This window comes from Manacus vitellinus, unplaced genomic scaffold (genome assembly GCF_001715985.3).
Source record: "Manacus vitellinus isolate BGI_N305 unplaced genomic scaffold, ASM171598v3 scaffold_29_pilon, whole genome shotgun sequence".
NCBI lineage: Eukaryota > Metazoa > Chordata > Aves > Passeriformes > Pipridae > Manacus > Manacus vitellinus.
This window is the reverse complement of record NW_021940207.1, coordinates 4,351,370-4,368,087: the sequence shown is the minus strand read 5'-3', so window position 1 is coordinate 4,368,087 and position 16,718 is coordinate 4,351,370. Positions and strand designations below refer to the sequence as shown.

Here is a 16,718-nt window from a genome sequence, read left to right as displayed (position 1 = left end):
TGCCAGCACCTTATCACCTGAAAAAATCCACAAAGATTTCGATGCAGAGATTTATAATACCTTGAAGAGGAAAACATCATTCTCAATGCCACAGAGTACTACTAAGTCCTAACTCTGAGCTTCTCATTGTTAGACACCATTGCCTTCTTCCCCTCCTCCTCATTTTAACAGAAGCAACAGCATTTAATTTAATCCACCCAGAAGCAATGAGAGAGTCAGCAGCTGATATACAGCTAGTGCTGGTTAGAACTCTGAATTACTGTTTTGTGAAGAATGTCAACATTTTGACATTTGTTGCTATTCTCAGGGTAGAAAGGAACTACATATTCATCTGGAAATTTTGAAATGTCACACTGAACTCGCAAATTTAACTCTGAATTTCAGAATTTCACCTTCTACTTCATTTTACATTAGCTTTCAGTCTTTTTTAAGTTATTAAATGCCAAAGTAGAGTATTTTAAATAAGCCTTTTTAATTCTACTTTGTTCTGCTTTATTTTAGCATATTAAAGCTATGGGAAGCCACTGTCCCACACTGACAGAAAACCAACTTCAACCATCATTTTACTCTGTCTCCAAATTCCATCCAGTGGAAATTTCTGACACTTGACTTTTGTGAAGAAGACACTTGGGTGGAGACACAAAATTTTTGGTGAGAAGCACTATACAGGCTGCCTACCTTTCTCCACCAAGTCAAAAGCAACACTAAGAAAGAATATATCCCTGTGACAGCAGGAGGGAATCTGGCAGACTGCATTTATTCATCTGCAGAGAACAAAAAATTTCTAGTCACTAGATTAACAGCAAACAGCAAGTGAATTAGTCTCAGTTCAAACACAGGTGCCGGAGGTATCCACTTTATGTGAGTGATGGCAGACTGTAAAAATTATTAAACCAGTACCAGACAAGTGCATCAGTCACAGCAAAGGACACCAGCGAGTATATGTTTCTGAGGCAAAGATGAAACTTCCAAGTGAATGTCTCCATCACAGGTATTAAATCAGTGGAAAAACTGGCAAAAGCTGTGTAAAATGAGAAAACAGTGAGCCATCATAGTCCTTTTTGGGCACTGCAAGCTTCATGAGACTGTGAAGGTGCTGGGTGCAGCAGGCAGAAAAGAAACCACCTCCAGCAGCGCAGAAACGATGCGGTGGCCGAGGTCTGCTAATCACGAGTGGTCACCACCACCAAAACCGTGCAAAAGCATAAGCTGCCTTACGATTTCCAACTGTCTCTCTACTTTTCATGATGCTAACCTCAAAAGGTGCACAACACTGAAGGGTCATGTGAAGAGGAGGCCACTGATGGTTCTTTATGTGTGAAGGGGGACAGTGGGACCGGTGGCTGGTTTGGGCTGACCAGGTTAAGGAACTCATGCACTTGTGCCATGTCAGGGAGAACAGACACAGCTACTGCAGGAACACTGCTCCCTTTCTCCTTCTAGAAAATCTGCAGCAAAGGAGCATGGATTTGGATGCTGCACTAAATCAGAGCTACAAGACACTTTTGTCCTCACCGAATTGGTAAATTGTTCTCAAGAGGTCAGTGTGTTTGTTAAGATTTCCCCCATTCTGGACCAAAACCACAAGCTCTCTCAAATTACTTCAGTGATACCCAGTTTGGATGTTGAAAATGTGCAGGTTCCTTTATGAAGGAATGTGGTTCCCCAAGCCTATGAGTAGAAGAAGGAGAATAGCTGGGATCTGAGACCTAGAAAGAACAGATCTCCCAGTGGCCAGATCTCCCAGGAGATACATGAGGTTGCTGAAAGGTTCACAAATCTACCTGGGAGACATGTAATAGTGTCTCAAAAACACTCAAACACGACCAAAAGCAGTAAAAGGACCTAGACCTATTTCAAGATATGAGAGCTCAACAAAGGTATTTAGTGTCTCACCAGTCCAGCACAGAAACATTTGATGATAGCTAAGCTGGTCGGTGGTGGGAGTTTTATCAACCCTGCTTTGGCCACAGGGTAAAGTTTCAGTAATTCTCCATGACAGCAATGTGCTTTGTCATTTGTCCACTGCGGACATTGTGGTGCCAGAAATCAGTGCACCTAATGGGCCACTCTGATCTTGGGCACTTCGGTCTTCGGGAGGGAGAAGTTAAAAGAGCGGCTACAGATTTTGACTTGGTCTGAGTAGGCACAGCACTGCTGGCAAAAAGTACAGGAGTAGTTGATCGTGTCACATGTTTCTGTGATGGTCTCATGAGAGCTCTGCTGCTGCTTCTACAGAAATCCCCACCACCTACCATCCAGAGGAGAAAGCTCCTGAGGTTTTTCAGCCCTTGAAGCACATGGAGGTTTAAATGAGGACATGCACTTCACCAGATCATTTCCTAACTAGGACTTGGGCACTAATGCTAGACGGGGTGCTGCGAAAGACTAAAATGCCCAGAGGTTTCACATGCATGATTCTCACTCCATAACTGGCCCAAGGACAGAATGCAATGCAGAGTTGTGAGTGAGTAAAACTCATTGTTCTCAGCAGGCTTTAAGAACCAGTACAGATTATTTGCTGTTCCCATACCAATCAGATTTATTTTGGATCAGCAGCGACTTCAACATGATTAGTACACAGCAAAAAGCACTGAGCCACAATGCCATGGACCTCCTTCTAGCCAGAATGCCAAATATATACTTTTTTTTTGACCCTTTAAAAGCCGTTAACAAATTAAATGAAAAATTTAACCTCTCAAAGTGATGGATCATATTAGAATTAAGAACTATGAACTTTTAATCTGCTACAATATCCTTAACGTGTTGCACACAAAGTGCATTCAAGATAAAGAATGTACTATTTTGAATACATTTAGAAATTGGTTTATATTTTAAAATCATTCCCTTGCAAGAAATAAAATTCCTAAAGGTCGTCTTGCATTTTATGTGATATGCACTTCTTATCCTGAATTCTCAAATCTATTTCCTTAACTGAAAGACCTCAAACCAACCTTGAAAAGGCAAAACACACCAAAATGCAGAAGCCAGTTGCGTTCAGGAAAATAAGTTAACATTCATATTGTAGCCAAGTCAAATTACAGTGACAGTTCTATCAGATATCTGGCTCTCATATAGCCTTTCTTTTTTTTTTTCCTTTTAAATAAAATAATTCCAAATGTTGATTTTATGAATTACTTAGCCTGCAGAGGAAGAGAACAGCACGCAGTATGCTTTATTACTGAGCATTTCCTGTAAAGACTCTTAGATCACCTTCAATTCTTCATCAATTAAACTATATATGTTACAAAGCAACAATTGAGCAGAATCTGCCACCAATATCTTACAGAAGATTTGTAAGCTAAAAAGTGAAATAGGTAACAACACAGTTATTTAGTAAGTTGGATGAGAAAGAAAGTTTCTGGAGGGATTTATCACCAAGCAAATAATAGTCTGTTCTGCAGAAGAACTGAAATTATTTTTATAGAGATATTTATGAAGTATTTCTGCATGTGTATTTGCAAATGCCACGTGCACACACACACAAACATATATATAAAAATATATATATGCAAACATGAAACCCCAAACTTGAGCTAAATTAAACTGTCCCTCCAGCTTTGTAATGCAAATGAGACTAACAGGCTTGTGCTGTTTGTGGTTCAAGATGATTTGCGTTTCCATAGAGATGCTGACTGAACTACAGTTTTTAAATTTTTTATATATATAAGCTTACTTGTATCTATAAAAGTCTAAATATGGATCTGCTGTACCTCAGCATTTCCTCAGTGACTCCAATGGAACCACAACAATTTACACCAGTTAAGGCTATGTGCAAATTTTGTGTCTTTTTGTGACTTTTCAGTTTAAGCTCTATGCTAAGTACTTGCAGAGCTGAGAGTTTGCTGTTTCTCTCCCTAGTCCTAAGCTTCTTGGTAAGGAAGGGAAAGAAAAGAGAAAAAGCAGTTTCTTAGCTGCTAGTAGATAATATTTTAAGGACTTGTGTAATTTCTTGCCCTCTCTAAACTGCCTAGAGGAACATCTTTGCCTTCAAAAGTTCCCACTGCCAGGAAACCTAGAATTCAAGGAAGATCGTCTGTGTGCTGTTAAGAGAAGGAAATAACAAGAGGACAGAGTTTCTGCTATGTATCAGAAGCTTTTTCCCCTTTCCCTGTCAGCACCCACAAGCTCAAGAGCAGGATGTGCTCAGACATGCCAGGGTGGGCCTGGGCAGCGATGGTGTCACTGTCTCCCTGCCTCACCCTTCAGTGGAGACTCAGCTTGTCATGCACCAGGGCCCTGCAAAGCTACAGTGCCTGTGTGCCCCCAGAGCCACATTAAAGACTTCAACCAGCAGAAGTGACAAAAGCCAGACAGGGTCAGCTTGAGCAGAGAAACCAGGCAGACCAGTTTAACTTTCTATTTCAACTTGACTTCACTTTATGAGGTCCGGGCACTGGTTGAAGTGGATGGAGGCCACCCAGCATATCATCACCGGAGAAGAAAACCAGAGCTAAGCTCTGTGGGAACTCATTTCCATGTGGTTTCAGTGATAAGTGATCTTTGAACAGCAACACACCAGAGGACAACCTCCACAATCACTCTGAACCACAATCAAAACCATCCTCCTGTGTACCTCCCATCTGCCTGAGGAGAGGGAGGATTACGAATTGAACCAGGGTTCAACTCAGGTCTACAAGCACATGGAGCAGAAGCTCTCACCCAGCCCCTCACTTCATCTTGGGAGGGCCCAGAAGAGAAGACCCCAGTGCAGCGATGCTGTACGGAGGCATGGCCAGGGAGCTCCTTGGGCAATGGTATGTCACAGGAACAAAGCCTCCCTCCTGCCTGTGGGGTGACACCATACCTCCACATGTTACACTGGCTCACACTTCAAGGCTGATGGCTTTTCTAAGCCCCCACAAAGCCTCTTTTCAAAGCAGATGAGACGTCCCTATTTCCAGCTTTTAGAAGCCATACAGAGGAAGACCTGCCCCACATCCCCAATGGCACCACTTTCCCTTTCAGGGAGGGTCCCAGGCCACGTTCAGCCATGCGGCTCTCCAATCCCCTGGGGGGTGAGCACCCACATCTCCTACCTTCTGCTGCAGGGTGGGTGGCTGCGGGGCCAGCACCGGGTCAGTGATATACGTCTTCTTAGTGCCTGGTGGCTGGTAGAGGCCAGGAGGAGCCTGGCCCATGGCATTACTAGCAGGATACGCTGGCTCAGCCTTCCAGGAGCTCTGCGGCACATAGGGTGCTTCGGAGCCGTTCCTTCCTCCGTACCCCCCGTAGTAGGGGTCCTGGTAGCGGCCCTGCGGAGGTGCGTATCCATAGGCGGGCTCCGCAGGCCGGGCGGGCGGTGGAGCGTAGCCGTAGTCGGGCCCGTGGGGCTGAGGCGCTCCATACTGTGGGGCAGCGGGCTGGCGGGATGGCGGGGCCGCGTAGGGCTGGCCGTGCCCGAGGCTGCCATAGTGCGCGGGCTGCGGGCCGGGCGGCTGGTAGTGTGGGCTGGGCTGTGCCGTCCTCACCTGGACGTTGAAGGCCGGGCGGCTGGGTGTGGAGGCCGTGGCGTAGGAGGCCGGCACTGGCTGCGGCTTCAGGGTGCCCACGGGAGTGACCGGGATGGGCGCCGGCTGCCCTGGGCCCTTGGCCGTGGACTTTTTGGTGGCGGTCAGCGGAGGCTGGTTGGGGATGATCATCCGCTTGTGGCCAGTAACAGGGGTAGACACAGATGGGGTGGTGGCGGCGGAGCTGCTCGAGGTCCCGGAGACCTGGGGAGCAAGGAAAGAGAGACACAGCGTCAGCAGGAGGGGCCTCTCAGGCGCCAGATCAAGCAGCGAGGGGTTAGGTTGGAAAGAGGGATTTACAGTAACATCTGTGCAGCAACTCAAACTGCTTAGGAAAGCAGGAATGTACCTGAGACCATGCATTATAAAATGGTAATAGCAACCTTCCCTTGCTCTGACAGAACAGGGACAGCACCACGGCAGTCGAGTAGAACTGCCGTGCGTGGCATTTCATCTCTCCTTGGAGTTTCCTCCTCTGCCTCCAAACAAACAACCAAACAAACAAACTAAAAGATAATATATGAAAAAAAAAAGGGGAGACTCATTGGAAAATAATCAGGGGAAACTCCAGGCATTTCTTTGAAAATGAGAGTGTTTTGAAAAAGAGAGAAAATGAGATTATAGTCTCTATGGAAACATGAAATTCCTTGGGTCCCTAGAGGACCTGTAGGGTTCTGCCCCAATACAGGAGCACCTTTAACTGTGCAGGAGGCAGCAGGGTGGGATGGCCTAAAAGTAGGTCCCAAACTGTAAGAATCAACTTAAATCAAAGCCGAACATGGAGGTGTCCCTACCCTGGATGTGCTGGTTGAAAACCTGGAGTGACCCTAGAGAAAGCAAATGTTACACATGGTTCATCAAAGGGCAGGAAGGTGGGTAGGATTCCCAAGAGCTTCAGAAGTCAGCTCCCACCATGGCAGTCATGTAACTCTGCACCAGTGCCCCAGGCACAGCTGGGGCAGCCAGGGAAGAGGATCACAGTAAATGCTGCTGTTGCCTGCAACTTGGCCATGGAATGAAGCTTTGGTGCAGTGACGCCGACCTCATAGGCACTGTACATCCTTCAGTCTAATGCACTTGTTTGTTTGGTTTACCTTGCATTTAAATGTTCAAAAACATCAGTGTGAAAAGGCATCTTTGTTAAAAAACTAATAAAGTGAAACAGTTTCTGAAGAACATTGAAGAACTTTAAGTTTTTTCACTAAATCAAAGAAGAGGAAACTTGAACTTCCGGAGTTTAGGATTAGGTAAAATTTCTTGTCTCTTTATTTTCCTTTATTCTGAAAGAGTATCTGAATTTTATGCATTCCTATACAGAGATGGATTAAAGTGAAGACATGCAATTTGACTGCACCTAACACTATAATTATACAAGGTTATATTCCATCCAAACTTCCTGCACCAGGCTTGATCTCATCCATGATCTGCTTGAAAACCTACAAGTTCACAGCAGCCCAAAGTCAGACCAGCTCAGCTCTCACTCATGGTTATGTTCACTCTAAGGCATGTGCCACCTTTCTCTAAATGACCAATGTCATATTTGTCCTCAGTGTTCCTGCTTTATGCTGGCACCCTGACCTCTACCTACTGCCCCATCACCCTCTTGCCAGGGAGAGCGGGGTGGGGGCTCTTCTGGACACCCTACACACGGGCTGTACCTGGCCCAGAGAAATCCTCTGCCTGGTCAGCAGGTGGCGACAGTCAATTGTTGCCAAACCACCCAGGGCAGTGGCTGGGGAGGAACTTGAACCACCCATGGCCCTGAGCCTCCAAGGGTTCCAAACTCATCTTCCATAGAAGGTGGGAGAAAGTAGGACACTGCCCCTCAAACATTTGGAAACCACCTCACATGAAGAAAAGGGAGATAAGAGCAAGCCACTCAACTTCTAGTCCACAGACCACAAGCAAACCTACCAAAGGGATAAGGAAGCTCTACCACCCAACTGGTAGCTCTTTCCTGGTGACGTGCAAATATTTTTTTGCTGATGCACTGGTAAAGACCTTATTCCTGCAAAGACCTTATACTTGCAGGGCAAACCTCCCCTGACAGCAAACCTCCCACGAGGAAACACTATAAACCATCAAGAGAACCCAAGCAAATAAGAGCACCAATCTGTTTTAAGAGATGTAAAAGGTGTGTATGAAGAGCTGGGGAATAATAAGGCAGAAAATTTCTGCTAGAGAAAAAACATCTAAATGTATTCACACCCTGACCTTGCTAACACATCCATGACAAGCAGCACATGGACAGACTGAATAGATTTTGAAACTGAGAGCAAGGAAGAGCTGAATAGTGTCTCAGTTGAACTGCAAGGGCAGAGACAGGTTAAGGGTCTGCAGCCTATCATTAATACTGCTCTATTCTTCTATTTCTGAAACACCTGAAGATGAGCAGGCATTTCTCCATCCCTGAATCAGAGCAGAACTACACCAGTATTCACTGCTAGCAAGAAAACTTGTTTTCTGTCAGAATTGTTCTCCCATGTCAGGTTGGCATTTATGCCTGGGAGTGTCAGAAACTTTCCCATTTCCTCGCCTATTTCATTCTTGCAAATGACAGTAGTTTGTCCACTTACTGTAATGGGATGAAAGGTCTACAACATGGCACTGTGTAATTACCATCAGAAAAGCATTTTTCTTTTCCATGTGAAGAGGGAGAAGGTAGATAATATTATAAAGACAATGGTCTAGCAGAGAGAGAGGGAAAGACCAAACCAAAACAACATAAATGAACCCTATTCATCACATTATATATTTCTGAATGCAGACTCCAGAAGCAGGTGACGACAGATCTCAACAAAGCTCTCGTGATGAAAGTCTATCCTATCCCAAGAACTGGGGGACTTCAATCTTACATATAAACATCCACATAACATTTCACTTAATGTGCTGATGCCAGTGTCCTGCCTGGACTGGAATATACCCTAAGAATGAATTATAAACTCTCCAAAAAAAACCCAAACCTCCAGTCTACTGTCTGGCACTGAGCAGCTCCTGTGTTTGATGCTACAAAGAAGATGAGCTGGGAGTGTCCCCTCCTGCACCAGAACCCAGTGAAGGAAAGTGCCAAGTTGAGGGTGCCTGGGCCAGAGGCCAAGCTTTGCCATCAACTTCACAGTGAAGGCTTGAGTTAACAAGTACCAGCTGCACTGTGGCATCAAACCACAGGCTGCCTTGAGGAGGAGGAAGTTTGCATCAGTAGGAGTCCCCAGAGGCACCCTATGTGACTCATTCTGAATTCCTCTGAGGGCTCTGGGCAAGTGTGTGATGAAAGCTGGGTTTTGGGGGGGGAGGTGTAAGGCTAGCTGATGTGATGTAGTAGTGAAATGGGACAGGTTGGAGGGAGTTTACCACTACTAGAGCACTGATGATTTAGAGGGACACAGAGTGGCTGTAGCTCTTAAGCAAGGGCACAGGTGAGGTATCATCATAAATCCTCTGCCCTTTTACCTGGGAGAGAGAAGGGCAGCCACAGTCCAACCATACGCTCAAATATCACCTCAGGCTTAAACCTCTAGATTACTAATGGATTAAGAAAAGACTTTTTAAATGCACATGAACTATGGGCAAGATTCCTGCTCTGAGGATAAGAATGTGTGGAAGGATGAGAAAAGGGTACACAGATACCACCGGGAAGAGAGATTTCAACAGATGTCTGGAAGGCACTAGGAGGATAGGAGGGATGGATGAGGCTATAAGGATGCCAGGTAGATGGAGTAATGAACAGAAAGCTGGTAAGGCCTATCTACATCACTGGGTACAGTCCTAGCAAAACAGATGATTGTCACAAATGTTTCATCCAAGTGAACCCATAGAACTTCTACCAGCACAACAAAGTAGACTCATCCAAAAGCACATTAAAGTGATAGCCCAGAGGCATGAAAACAAACAGAAATAGGAAAAAGAAAAAGAGAAAGGCAAAGGGAGGATTCATAGGAGTACAGGTATCCCTTTCTTCAGCAGCTCCTGGACAGCTCATTTCAAAACCATATTGCATTTGCATGTGACTATCGCAGCCAAACATGCTCTCTGACATCCTCTATGGGCTGTTTTCAGAGGAAGACAGGCTTTCCTCTGCTCACCATGCCCTGATGAAACTGTCTGACACACTTCGCAAGTGCAAATTAGAACCACGCTACTTACCATCAACCCCTTCTTGCAAATTCATATTTGCAAAGAGAGTAAACTAGAAACCCCAGGTGTTGATAACACAGAGTTGTTAAGAGAAACTAGAGTAGGAAGGAGTTAAATTCAGAACCTCATCTACCACAAGCATTATAATACAAAATCTTTTTTTTAATGGGAAAGCACAAGAGCCTTGCTTAAACACAGATGGAAGTACCTAAATGTACTGCCTCTTCTACAAATGAATTATCCAGCAGTTCAAATAAAGGTGAACTAATACTGACAAAATCAAGTAAAACTCAATCAATGTGGGAGGAAAAAACCCCCAAAATGCTTCAACTAAAAAATGTTAGCACGTATAACCATGAGGGGAAAAATTTTGCTTGGCAACTCCTGCTCTGTCTTCTTAAATGTGGATAAAGTTTATAAGCATTTGCAGGAGTTTCTTGTACCAACCATCATAGGAGAAGTCTATGGTGCTGTGATAAAACCATGCTGTCCAAGGGGTCTGACTGTCAAAGGTGGGTGTCTGGATTCAAAGCTACCTTGGTGGGGAAACCTGAAATCCTGAGTATCAGTGACTTTTCATTCTATAGAAATTATTTACAGAGATCTTAAATTAAATTCAATGTATATCTACAACTAAAAAGTCATCACATGGGTACTAGGGATAAAACCTGTTGTTCTACAGAAATTAATCTATCATTCTATACCATTTTTTGGGCTTAAACCTTAAAAAGAGTAGAGAATAACCACAGTCTACAGCAGAAGCATGATTCTCTATGATCAGCTGGAAGCCTTATGAAAAGGACTTGATCGTCCTTTTATTTTGTGCATTTGTAGTGTAACTTTTATAGAATCCCTTCAGTTACTCAAGTTTCACAGACTGGATCAAAAATGCCAACACAAAGTTTATCATATTCTATTCAATTCTCCAGGCATTTTTCATTAAGGTACAGTTGAATAGCTTTAGCCCTTTAGCTGTCAGATTATCAGATATAAAGATACATTACTCTAGCTCAGTGGTTTTCAACCTTTATGCTCAGCAGCCCCCAAACGTTTGTTTTTCAGAAGACACAAGCTCCTTTATGGAGAAAGTTAATCTATTGACAATAAACATGGGGTTCTAAGTTACCTTCAATTGAATTCTTCTTAGTTATCTTGGGAGTAATCCATAGACCCCCAGGGTTTGCAGAGCAGAGGTTGAGAACCTCTAGCTGGGGCTGCCTTTTTCAGGCATTTCAGTCACTAATTACTCCAGGATAGGAATGAAACAACCCTTCTTCCTCGAAAGGCAGAAACCTGGCAACTACAGGTGGGCTGAACCCAGGATGCAGCGTTCTCAGGGGGCTGCCACTTCAATGGGCCAGTGCAGCATCCTTCCTAACTCAGTTGCATGGTCCACCTACACAAGCTGGACTGAAACACACGGCCAGCTCAGGATGTGCCAGCTGAAATCTTTTAAGTATCAATCAGTGGTGGTGGCAGTTGAAGGCCTGGGCAGGAAAGGCAGTGAAGGGTGTAAAATTAACTTGGTTTCTCCTAACTCCAGTGATGGGCATTCACCTTGGCTAGCTGGAGGTGCTTAAAGTTCTCTCTCTCTGAAATGTACCTCCACGGGGTCATTTATCCTATTCTAATATTGAAGCCTAAAACAGCGGAGATGAATCATCCACTGGGGGAATCTACTTCACTGACTGTAAAAGAAGCATAAAAACAGGTAAGACAAGTCACTGAATATTTAGACAGCACAAGTTAGTGGAGACAAATTCCACAATAAGCAGGTAATTTTGATGTGACTGTAAGAAGCACAGATCCCTTTCCCCTGCATTAAGTGCACAGCCACTCAAGCTCAGTTAGTGCAGCACATCAAAGGGAGTGCCAGCAGCTCAGATGATCTGCCAGGATCCTGCCATGCCACGTAGCCAATGCATGACCAAGAGGCTGTGCTGCAAGTGTATTTGTAGTGTACGAAGGCAGGTGACACAAGTGAGACGCCCTTTCCCACCTCCTTTTCCATCTCCATGCTGAACAGTGGCTCTTGCTAGAACTGGAGCTCCTGCTTTGCCAGGAGCAGCAGCTGGACTGAGCCTCCCTCCTGCCTGAGGTAGCAAATCTCACCTCCCCCTCAATTTGGGAAGGATAACCCTTGAGAAAAATCAAATACTCTGCTTTGAAACCTGGGCCTTTAGGTACTTGAAAATATGAACTGGCATTTTAGGGGGTTTCCTGACGTGCAGACACATTTAACTCCTGCTGACTTCAAATTCTGTATTTGAACAAGCTGCCTTGCTAGTGATAATGTAAGGCCAGGTTCCCCTGAATGTATCCTCTTTCTCTGTCTGAAATAACATCTGGGTGAAAAAGAGAAATCTGGCCTTTCATTTGGGACTTGTAGATGCCTGGAGTTCTGGTAGATCTCCAGCTGGGTTGCTTAATGTCCAGAGATCTTGGGCAGATGCACTGCTCCCATTTAGCATACCTGATGTGTTTTCAATATACATCATTCTCTGGCCTTCTTTATAATGTCCAGACAGTTCAAGCACGCTGAGGACACATCTCTGCAACTCTGCACACTCTGCTATGTCGTGCACACAGCTTAGTTGCTAACACAGATTTCTTCAAGTGTCAAAGAATCCAGTCCAAAGTTTTGAAGATTGGGCCAAACCTTAAACCCCTCAGCCAAAACACGTTTGTAATCAGAGGAAGTTTTTCTTTAGAGTTTCATCATTCTCTCATTTCTAGTTTGCAGCTGACAAGCAAGTGTCACAGATATATGGACTGTGCATGGATCAGCAGCCACACTCATACTTCACAGATGTGGGATTCAGTTTGTTGGCTTGGTCACCAGCAGCTAAAAAGGTACTCAAACAGACTGCTCCTAGGCATTGTACCAAAAGAAGAAGAGGAGAAATCTAATAAAGTGTTCATCTCTGGTTCCCAAATGAAGAGAATACCTTACGAATCCCATAAAGTGTTACAAGAGCACAACTGCTTCTGAGCTTTGATCTGCTTTTCAGCTGCTACTATGGGTGGAAAGGGAGTCGACATAGTTGTTAATGTTTCTGCTTCATAACCTCTTTTGTACTCGTTGTCATGGCCCAGCTTGAAACCACAGGAGAAGATGGCGCACGAAAGAAAAGGTGGTAACAGTTGACTTCCAATATTTTATCATGGAAAACAGCCTTCCACAACTGACGAGTGCAGTTACAGACACAGACCTTGGTTTCAGTATGGGTGCCAAGTGTTTTAGGCATCCTGGGTTTCCACTTTGCAACACTCCATTAATTCCACACATCTGAAAGTTTTGGTCTCCAAAACACAACAGTTTTATGCCAACGAAGAACTTCCTCCTCAGTTTCATATTTACTTTTTTATTTGTTTACCTAATATTATCACTAGGATGACTACTATGAGCTTTTTTTATTTTCTTTTCCTTTTCTGAAGGCTGATCATCTGGTATTTATGAGGACTCTGTGAGAGACCAGTTTTAAAAGATGTGCAAACAATTGACCTAAATACTTTCAAGGCTGGTGGACAGTCAAGGGCCATAATTTTAGCTTAATTCATTGAAAAGGCTAGTTATTATTAAAATTTTTCTATTTAAGCAATTCCACTTGACAACTTCAAAAGCAATAGCAACTTCATGCACAAGAACATCAGATACCAGCATGAGAAATAACTTTGTCAAGAAGCTACAGAAGATGCCAGTCAGGAGAAGTTAAATATTTTCTGAATTCATCTTGGGGTATTTTTGTGATTTCCCACTCTCATCACTAAAATGACAAATTTACACCCATCTGGACTTCAGGAACATGCAACAGCAGCCCCCTGCACTGACCTAGTCAGTGGCATACACACCACAGCCCTTTGGTCACACTAAAAAGCAGAACTACTGAGTGACCAAAACACAGAACTACTGAGTACAAACCCCAAACTGAAGACCACAAAAAGAACTGCATGGTACCACGTGAAGACAAGTCACTGTGTGCATGGAGCAGTGAAACCAAACTCCTTAAGGAGTACCTTCTCTTAAAGCTTAGCAACACAGGAATGTCCAAAGCATTTCCATTCACCAAACTGGGCCTTTTTAATGGGCTGAACAAATTCCCTTGCTTAATATAGGCAAAATATTGCCATGCCGTGATAATGGGGAAGCCCCCACCTCCCTATAAATAAGAACTTTGGGTAAGCAAAGCATTTTTATGACTTTTGCTATTACTAATCTAGTGAAACCTAAAGTATCATAATTACACCATCCACAGATTTTAAAACGTTTTTTTCCTTCCTTTTATAACTTGCTATTTGTAATGGAAAAGAAGTTCCTGTGCACAATAAATATGGGCAGGTTTGAGGGTTATACAGATTATGCCGCTGTCCATGGATGTGCATCATGATTATAAAAAAAGGATTAAGAAGGACAATGGAAGATGCATGAATGAGGGCAAGGAGTGTCCTTGTGAGGGACATGACAAAATTATGGGTACATGAAGTCTTCCAGAGAAGTCTTCTACAATTTATATGGAAAAGTTATCATTTTCTATTGTATGTGGAACAATGGATCTAAACAGCAGTCCAACACGTTTATAAAAGCTTCTCATTTCCTACTAAATTTGAAAGGAGATATAGAGTGTTTACAGAGTATACAAGCTTTCTTCCTTTATTAATTTTACAGAACACTAAGAAAGTGTGCATATGCACACATAAAATAATACGAAATACATATGCACTCAGGCACTACTTGGTTTACTTTGTGTTACTTGCTATTTGTTTACAATTCTGTTTATTTGCTGCATTGCTTGCATTTATAACCTATTTATCTTTTCCAATTCCAAAACTCTATTAAAACAGATTTAAAACATTATCCTACCAGAGGGTATAAACATTTTTGAATGTTAGTATTGTCTCAATTTCCTGCGAAAACCATGTGTTTTTATTCTTCCTTTCCCCACGTTTTAAAGCCTGTGCAAACAGCAGTACAGAAGAGCAGAAGCATCAGCGAACAATTCCATGTTCATACAACATCTGCTTTCTTATGGTTCACTTGAGGTCCAGAACCCACTGTCATCCACCAGTATTTTTAGTGGGATACAAAATGATTCCAGTTAATAACTTGAGTGCTTAGCAGCAGAGAGAAACTACACAGCCTCACAAAAAAATAAGAGCTTAACCAAAAAAAAAAAAACCATAAAAGACAGGCAGATGTGACAGAGAGGTTATTTTCCTATTAGGTACACCTAATAGGTGTACACCTTTCCAAAAGGCTGATGAGCTACAACAACAGGTCAAATTTAACTGTTTTCCCAGATGGCTCCTTCTGGGAAGTGGAGTGGAACGTTCCCTCATTTATCCATCTGCCTGGGTTATCACCACAGCCCGAAATACCTTAGTCTTTCCACAATATCACAGACTCCAAGCACAATGTTGAGAAATCTGATTGGAAAAGTTTTCTTTCACCTGCTGTAGCTTTTAAAATTATTCTCTAGGTACACCAATACATACACCAAGACACATAGAATTTACCCCCTGCAACAATTCTAGTCAAAACACCAGGGCAATACTGTAACCAGTGAGAAAAAGCGAAAGAGAGAGCATTAATTTATAGCACAAGCAAAAAAGCCATCTGTACCACAGAATACTTGAGTATAAAACAATACAGAAAGATAGCTTATTTTTAAATTAAAGTATTAACTCACTGTTTCTGTGTTATTTTCCTCTTTTCATAGAGAACATATAATTACATTAAATGTATGGTAAAATGTTTACTCAGAAGAAACACTGATAAAAATTTAGAATCATAACAGTATCGCTCTAAAAAGCCTGTGTAAAGCAATGTCAAATCCATCGCCTCACCAGGCTTCGTTCTGTTGTAAATGGCATTATAAATTAATCCAGTTTTCCTAAATATGCCTTGAGGAAACAAAACCACAAATAGCCATTGTAAGCTTTAACATTAAAAAACCACAAAAAATCAAAGAACAAAAAACCCTCTTCTCTTCATTCTTATCTGGAATGCAAGAGCTGTGTTTTCAATGACTGATATTGCTGACTAGGTTATATACTTAGTCCAAAAATGTCAAACTTTTTTGGATACAGCTAAGCCCTACATCCTAGTTTAATACCAGGCTTTCTCCTATGCCACACTCCTTTCAGCTCAGCAAGTTTCACCAAAAAAAAAAAAAAAAAAAGTTGCTAAACTTCATCAACAACAACCTAATGAGCCCGATTGAGTTATGATTTATAATTTTCTTCGCTTACACTGCTCTTGGACCAAAATAACATCCCAAGGCATTTGCTCCATGTCTTGCTGATTGGGTTATCACAGTCACAGCTGAGAACTAAAATATTCTCCAATACCCCTTGCTGCCTGAAGTACACTTTTTAGAAGTGCCTTATATCAAGTCAGATTCTGATCTCAGTGACACCAGTGCCAGCCCTACTGACTTCAGCAGATTTACTCCAAACATGCCGGCAGTTGCAGATCCGGATTTGGCCTCCTACTGCCTCTGAATTCAGAGGGTTTTCCTCCCCACTGGGAACACAGTGGAGGTTTCTATGCAAACGGTAATGAATCCTACAAATCTAACCTCCTCCAGGTAATAATCGCCTAGCTTTGTTCAAAACTCAACATGCTAGAGATCCTGGCAATTCATACTGCTGCAACCTGAGCAATGAAATTTGTAATCGAGGTTAAATATAGCCTGCACTGGACTAAACCTCAGCACCTCCAAGGACTCAGCTCAGCACGTCACAGCAGCAGCAGCGCCAGCCCAGTTCCGAGGCCAGCTGTGCACCCTGACCCGTGCACCCAGCCACAAGTCCTTTTGCATTAGGAATTAAACCCAAGTGTGCTAATTTAAAACAAACAGACATATCCTCCTTCTCTCCTCACTTCTTTCCTTGTGGTAGATGTATAAATGCATACTGATGGGTACTGGGATTTATAGTCTAACTGATTTTGACATTTTTAACTTTAGAATTTGAAACAGTGACTTTCTAGCCCTGGGGCAGAAGTACTAAATGTTAAAAAGTTTGGGACTAGGGAGTATTAATTTAGTCCTTCTGAGCAACTTGGCTTCAACA

General features: G+C 43.0%; 1 protein-coding gene across 1 annotated transcript in view; it reads right to left on the bottom strand.

Annotated features, from left to right (window-relative positions):
* The window catches only part of LPP (LIM domain containing preferred translocation partner in lipoma), a 311,735-nt gene that overhangs the window by 121,837 nt on the left and 173,180 nt on the right, over positions 1-16,718 (bottom strand). Inside the window, exon 8 of the mRNA XM_029960801.1 lies at positions 5,040-5,714. Within this exon, the coding sequence (XP_029816661.1) occupies positions 5,040-5,714 (675 nt within the window). The remainder of the gene's footprint in view (positions 1-5,039; positions 5,715-16,718) is intronic.